At 43.4% G+C, this 7,542-nt stretch overlaps 2 protein-coding genes across 2 annotated transcripts; both read right to left on the bottom strand.

Moving 5' to 3' along the window:
• Window positions 1-1,377: 1,377 nt before the first annotated feature.
• MELLADRAFT_94641 (uncharacterized protein) lies at window positions 1,378-3,621 on the bottom strand (the record flags this gene model as incomplete). Its single annotated transcript, XM_007417257.1, has 8 exons — window positions 1,378-1,421; window positions 1,475-2,169; window positions 2,300-2,406; window positions 2,499-2,877; window positions 2,956-3,051; window positions 3,128-3,285; window positions 3,373-3,481; window positions 3,560-3,621. 8 exons carry the CDS (start codon window positions 3,619-3,621, stop codon window positions 1,378-1,380), a joined length of 1,650 nt encoding a protein of 549 aa, XP_007417319.1.
• A 1,856-nt stretch (window positions 3,622-5,477) lies between these two features.
• Window positions 5,478-7,447, bottom strand: MELLADRAFT_68612 (uncharacterized protein; the record flags this gene model as incomplete). Its single annotated transcript, XM_007417237.1, has 5 exons — window positions 5,478-5,923; window positions 5,991-6,279; window positions 6,353-6,624; window positions 6,827-6,906; window positions 6,987-7,447. 5 exons carry the CDS (start codon window positions 7,445-7,447, stop codon window positions 5,478-5,480), a joined length of 1,548 nt encoding a protein of 515 aa, XP_007417299.1.
• Between the last annotated feature and the right edge of the window lie 95 nt (window positions 7,448-7,542).

Below are 7,542 nucleotides of genomic sequence, written 5' to 3'. Positions count from 1 at the left end.
CAAGGCACAAGGTGGCCCACCACTCCATGAGTGTTGGGCTTGTCAAGTTTTGGCACATATGGGCCAAGTGCCACGTAATTAGGGATTTTTCCCCATATCTTTTTACGCCTGGCAGATATGAGTGTTCTGAGGGTTGCAAATGAATTTACCACTCATGATGAGTAGCAAACATAACAGCAGCCAAGGCGCAAGGTGACCCACTACTCCATGAGTGTTGGGCTTGTCAAGTTTTGGCACATATGGGCCAAGTGCCACGTAATTAGGGATTTTTCCCCATATCTTTTTACGCCTGGCAGATATGTGCGTTCTGAGGGTTGCAAATGAATTTGACACCCATGATTAGTAGTCAACATAACAGCAACCAAGGCAAGAGGTGGCCCAACACACCATGAGTGTTGGGCTTGTCAAGTTTTGGCACATATAAGTGCCACGTAATTAGAGATTTTTCCCCATATCTTTTTACGCCTGGAAGATATCAAGGTCCTGAGTTTTGCAAAAGATTTTGACACCCATGATTAGTTGTAAACTAAACAGCATCCAAGGCAAGAGGTGGCCTAACACACCATGAGTGTTGGGCTTGTCAAGTTTTGGCACATATGGCTGTAATAAGTGATGTCTGGGCCATATCAAGTTACACCTTACAGGTAGGTTGGTTCTGAGTATCGCAAATGACTTCACTTAGTTAGTAGTGCACAAAACATTAACCAAGTGATGATTTGATCCAACACTCCATGACTAGGTTGGGTCTTGGTTGCTGATATGGCCGTGATTCCAGATGATTTGGCCATATATTTTCCCGACTGGCAGATAGTATGCTGAACAAGTGTTGCCCAACATTTTGCAAAAGTTGTTCAGCGGTAAAAATATATATAGAAGGTTTTGGATAATGTCCAAAGTGTTGAACAAATACCAATCATATTTACCAGTCAAAGGGGAAGCGCTGACTGTGATCATACATCTTCTGACTGTATATACACTTAGATTCTTGATTTAATTATCAGGGTATGTTAATCACATGCTGCAGAAATCCAGCTGATGAACCTCTTAGCGAACCATAACAACAGCTACCAATCAGCCTAAGTGCTTCAGTAACACTCATGCTGTTGTTCATGAGATATTTACAACATAGTGTAAACATCCGCTGAAGCTTGCACAGGCAGGATTATACACTCGGAAAACATGAGACAATTTTTTTTGGCAGTGTGATCAGTTTAGAGAAAACCAGACATATTACAAATCAATAGGCCAAAGATTTATTTCATCAAGTTATTAGCACAAAGACTTGTTTCATCAAGTTATCATTTCTTCCAATTTCTATCAGGTAGCTCTAGAATATCCTCCACATCCCTGACTTTGCGCTCACAGTTTGAAGTAAAGTTATACTGTTCCTCCGTTCCAATCTTCACACTGGCTCGTGCTATCTTATAAGTAATTTGGGATGAACACCCAAGACGTGTGTAATGGACTTTCTCACCTTGATGGTTAAACTCTATTCGTTCTTTGGAAGGGATAGTATGATGAAAAGTCGATTTGCCATTCCATGCAATCTGCGCTGCGGATTTCCCACCAAAGTTGATAGCCACACGGAACTCAGGGAAAATAAACCAACCTCCTTCAAGTTCGAACCCTTCAGATTGTGTAACAATTCGACCACTCAACATGTCAATCGGGTACCATAGGCAGTAAACCTTGCCCTTATTGTTATCGGTATGCGGCTTGTTGTAAAAGTTCTCAAAGGTAAAAGCAAAGTTCGCCACAAAATCTAGTGGTCCTGATGGGTGAGACTTCGAGGTTGAAGCCATTGGAGGCGCACGAAGTTGGTTCAGTTGCTGACGAGCCACCAAGAAGCCTTCATCACAAAATTCTTTAAATATTCCTCCTATGTGAGCGCCTAAGACTGGGAGCCTATCCAGAAAGGCCTTATATAGCGAGTGTGATGAACCTTTGGGCGGAACGTAAGCCGAAGTGAGGAGGTCATTTGAATATCCCACTGTTTGACCAAAACAGTGCATCCTTCCATGGATTAGAGCGGCATTGGTTGTAACCTTGCGCTTGCGCTTCTTCAAAAACAATCCGGACTCTCCAATCATTACCTCCTGATTAATAAGTTTGACTTTCTTGTTCTTCGAATCACAATTACGCGTTGAAAGCGGCTGACCCTTACGCTTCCTTGTGCGTCGTGCAACCTCCTCTTCTGCGTCAGAAGGCGGAAGCGAAGTTAGAGGAGATGATGACCGATAAGTATTCAGATCGGTAGATTGGTTCGGTTCAAAATTGGAATCTTCTACATTGTCATTACCTCCGGCATCGGACGGAGGAAGTGATGTAAGCGGTGACGATGGCAAATCGGATTTGTAAGGCAATTGGGTAATCAAAGGGGCCGTGATAGACGTTTCTAAAGTGATACTCCATCAGCATTACTTTAGTGGTTGCAGGTGGTATGTAAGCTATGAACCATAGCGCTCACCATGAGGAAGAGGGCGATCTACCAATCATACCGTCGGCAGTTCGGTCGGAGGAGTCAAAGGTTTAGGCGTAGGTAATCTCTTGAAGAGCTTAGTGGACATTAAGATTGTTGTGACATCGTCTTGATGCTCCTGGCGGTCTTCCGGTGTCAAGGTTTCCAAAGCGTCATAGGAGTAAGTAAAGATAAGTTCATGTGAATCTAGATCGAGGTATTGGCCTTTTCCATGGGTAATAATTTTATAGGTATGATGAATTATTTCCATGGTACGTTCATAATTTTCATATGGTAGAATCGGGTCATTAACCCTATAGCGCAGGCTGTCATAAGTTTTTTTTTTGCGGTTAGCTGACTCAGCCGACTGGTCGGTGCCTTTGGCTGCAATATTCTTCTTGGCGCGTTCGGCATGACAGCTAAATATTTTAGGTCACGTAAAAGAGTTAATGTGTATGTATAGACAATGGGAAAGAGGGAAAGGCAATTATACGTACGTCCCCGGTTTTTGTCTAATTTTTTCCATGTAAAGAGGTGGGTTAGGAGGGACATCAACAACATGTTGATTGCGATACTCGTCCAGTGCTCTTCGCCTATGGATAGCCATTCCATACACCATGAGGTCAGCAAGATAGGGTTTAAACAGGTAAGATTCGCATTTGGACTCACACCACTCCGCCTTTCCCTTCCTTCGGATTAACTTTGCTTACTAAAGCATACTTGCATGCCGGATCAAGCCAATATTCAGACTTAGGGAATCCATCAGGGGCCAGGTATTCATGAGGTACATGTGAATAAGATTTCGCCATTCGAAATGGCTTTGGAAGCTGTGGAATTGATCAGAGGCAGGAAATTCGTATCAAACCTATTGGGTAATTTTCTGGCCGGGATAAGGTAGGCTCCATGTGACTTACATCAGCGTCTGTATATCCAGTCTGTCTCTGGACGTCGATATCTTTTAAAAGGTCCGATAGGAATTGAACACCAGGTAAGGTAATATTCTCATCTTCGCTTTTGGACTTCCTGTAAACGTTGGTGGTAATGTCAACTTGTGTCAGTGTGTTGAAATGTAGACATAGCCATTGAAACGTTAGCACCCACTTTCCACTGGTATTGAATGTCGCCCTCTTGTGCTTAGTCCAACCAGGGTCCAAGTCGGTCATCGTAGTACCTTATGATGATATAAAGAGTACGGTAATATCAGTACAGTTAAAATGTGTGGATAAGAACAAATAAAAATAAGGGAAACACAAATCAAAGGATGACCGAGCAAGCGAGGAGTGGATGAGTGGGAATGCAGGATGTATTTCAAGTTATGCAGAGGCTATCTATGCCATCCTGCGCAAACCCACTCCTTCGCTTATAGGTGTCTCATTGCTTCATGAGGTGAAAGATGAGAAAACGAAAAAACAAATAAAAAAGGAAAACAAAATATGGTTATTGAAATTGGCAATCGTCAGTTCGTAAGACAACTACAGAAGTAAGGGCATACATGGTCAGTCAGTTCAGGCGATTGGACAAAGACGAATCAGAAAGACGAATAGGAAAGACATCCGCAATTGAGGAAGACCTAGCAAGCAAAGAGTGGATGAGTGGGGATGCAGGATGTATTTCAAGTTATGCAGAGGCTATCTATGCCATCCTGCGCAAACCCACTCCTTCGCTTATAGGTGTCTCATTGCTTCATGAGGTGAAAGATGAGAAAACGAAAAAATTGAAAACGAAATACGTGATAGAGATCGAAATATATCAAAAACAGATTACGGTATTTGGGAATAAACAGATGGTTTCCTGGAAGAGTGAGGTTGTATATCTGGGGAACTACCGAAGTAAGAACGTACATAGTTAGTTCAAACGTAAGGTTGGAGGTATTGAAGGCAAGTGAGACCAAAGGTCAATGACTCAAACTTACTGTCAAACGGTAGGCGGGGATTGAAAAATAGTGTTGCGTGGAGAACCAAATATGGAATGATGAGTTATCTTGTCTGTTGCTGAATGTTGGTCGACCGGCGGTTGTTGATAACGTATCGGAGGTGGAAGTGGGATGATGGGATGTATGTCTGACGTGGAAGGAGTTTTAATTGAGAAGAAATTTGGATTTTACCCTGCGAACCAAACCTCTTAAGGTAGGTCACTTATCCTTATGTGTAAGTGACCTACCCCTAACACATATGTGACATTTTTTTTAACATGTCACCCAGGTAAGATGACCTGTGATTGCTGCTACGCACCATCGCATACATATAAAGCCATAATTACCTGGAGCACGGTCCACGGGTAATGATCACTAATTATTGAATCCGCGCTTCGGCCATAGCAATAACCATACCAGAAAACAAAATTACATACTTCAGTCTCATAATCATCTTGACTTGTCAGAATCGAGATTATTTTGGTAAGCATATCGAAGGGATATGCTGCTTTGAACATTGTTTTATGATCTTATAGAATGTTTGATGGTGATATCAAATAATTAATACACCGTATGATGCAATACGGGTGATTAATATACTCTTGTAGGAATGGCAATTCAGTAACCTGATATGCTTAATTCTTCAATATTGTAGTACATCATCCTTAGACTAAAACGTGTGTCATCATTCATATTATCCACAATCATTTTTTTTTTGAGAAACAATTTCATAAGATGGCCGTCGTTTGTTTGGCATTTACGTTGAAACAGATGATAGAAAATCAATTTTATTGAATTCTTCAATATTGTAGTACATCATCCTTTGACTAAAACGTGTGTCATCATTCATATTATCCACAATCATTTTTTTTTGAGAAACAATTTCATAAGATGGCCGTCGTTTGTTTGGCATTTACGTTGAAACAGATGATAGAAAATCAATTTTATTGAAACCGCCCATCTAAGCTTTCCACCTTAATTATTTACTGTTGTAGGGAACTGTTAACAGGTTGAGAAGAAGAGGGCGGTCAGCTGAGGTGTGACTTCATGGTTTCAATAGCAAGTCATTGGTGGCCCACATAGATGATGGAAAGGTCTCATCAACGCCTACCCAGCTCCGGCAGTCAGCTCCGCCAGGATTTCCGCATCAGCAACATCTAGACTTGGGTTACACTTTGAAGACGCTGAATCCCTATCCATATCCTCTTTGGGGGTATTTTCACGTTTCTTGACTAATTGGGAAATCGAGTCAGACGTTGATGAGTTGGAATGGCAATCGTCCACGTGGTCCTTCTTGTTTTTCTTGGGCTTGTCCACGCGAATAATAGTGTATTTTTTGGACTCATTATCATCTATCCAGGCGTCCACTTCGTCATTCGTGAGACAGCTGGGACCCTTGGAAAGCATCAAATCGGTGACCTGGCTATTGGGGGCACAACTAAAAGTGAGTGCCAGATCGCCTCGGAAAGTTTTTTTGTCGAAGGCTTCCCTCAAGTTTGGACACTTGGGGTGGGCATCACCTTTTCCCAGATACCCCTTCCGGAGGTAGGGAGCTGCTTGTTGAAATGAGATTGCTCAGTATGGTGAGTCAGGCTAGATAACGGTCGGAGTGAGTCTGACCTATCAAATCATTGAGGGCCTTCGATAGCTCCGATCGTTTTTCGGCTTGTCGGGCGGCAGATGCTGATTGAGGCTTGGGTTCACCACTTTTGACACGGAGATGTTGTGGCGCCTTGGTGGATTCAAAGGTGAATCGCTCCAAAAGGTGAGTTTTCTTCTGCATGTGAACCCACCGTTCACATGAGGTGTACTCGTCCTGGAATAGGGCTTTAGAGGTCGAGGTTGCCGGGTTCAAACAGGCAACCATGAGGTGAAACTGTAAGCTGAAATGGGTTTGCAGTACGCAAAGCTAGATGGTTCCAGTGTGGTAAGTATCGGGATTGGCGGTAAAAGGCAACTTGTTAACTTGCCTGACGGGAAACCTTGCCAATTTCGTGCTTCATCAGCCACTCAGAAGACCGGTTATTTGACTTCCCGCTGTGTCTCCAAAGCCTACCCTGGTGGAGGTCCTGTGAAACTTTCTTGAGGTTGACCAAACGCTCAAAGACTGGTACAAATTTTTCGACTTCTTCCTGGGTAAGTGGTTGAAGGCCAGAAGTCGAGGTCCCTGTAGATGTTTTCGGTGGGTCTTGGGCAGCAACGGAGGAAGTAATGCCGAGCGGTGTTTGAGTAAGTGCATATGCTTCACTGGTGGCTACGCAGAGACGTTCAAAAAGTCAAGGCGTAAAAATTTCTTGTTCTTCGTCAATGTATGTTGACCACGTGGAGCCGACAATCCGGTTATGTTCACGGAACCCTTTGGAGACTCTCTTGGGTGGCACTACGTTGGGAAGCGACGCCTTGGTGAGTTTAATAGTCTTAACAGTAGAATGCGACACATTTTCAAGTTGACTTACTTGGTGATGATGTGGCAACGGTACTGTAGGTTTGATAATTGGTATACATGTTGGGTTCGCGTGCCAATGGGCCTTCTAATCTGGTGGGGCGTGAAAAGGCAAATCAGAGTCATGGAGAGTTTCAAAACATTGGTCAATTCCATGAGAATCCCATACTCACAGAGCTTCATTGATGACTCTTTGGCTGACCTTCAAGAAAATGCATAGCATTGTCTTGTCTATCTCGTATGACGATTGAAGAGATTGTGCCTCGTAAAGGCCTGTGCCGGATGGTCGGTTGTTTTTGGGGATGTTTAGGTCACCTAGGTATTTTTCAGCTCGCGCCAGACCCCACTGCATGCCGAGTTCACGATAGTTGCTCATGTTTGGCGTAACCGCCAAGTCGGGGTCCTCTTGTTCATCAGTAACGTTTTTGTTATCATCTTCATCTTCTTCATGGTCTTCGTCATCGACTCGTGCTCGCTTCCTGGTGGGTTTTTTTTGGCCTGGTTGAGACTGATTCTTGGCTGGTCTGCGTCGCCGTACGGTGGTAGTAATACTGGGTAAGCTGTCTTCTTTGTCAGATGATTGAGGAGGGGACGCTGATTGTATTCGGGTCCTGCAAAGGCCAGGTCGCACCATCGCAATTGTTGTACTAGGTGTACGTGAATGAGGACTTGGGTTAGATACTTTAATACATTTCGTAGGACATATGAGTGAGAGATGGGATCGTGACT

Source organism: Melampsora larici-populina (assembly GCF_000204055.1).
Source record: "Melampsora larici-populina 98AG31 unplaced genomic scaffold MELLAscaffold_70, whole genome shotgun sequence".
Lineage (NCBI taxonomy): Eukaryota > Fungi > Basidiomycota > Pucciniomycetes > Pucciniales > Melampsoraceae > Melampsora > Melampsora laricis-populina.
This window is presented reverse-complemented; position numbering and strand designations above follow the sequence as displayed.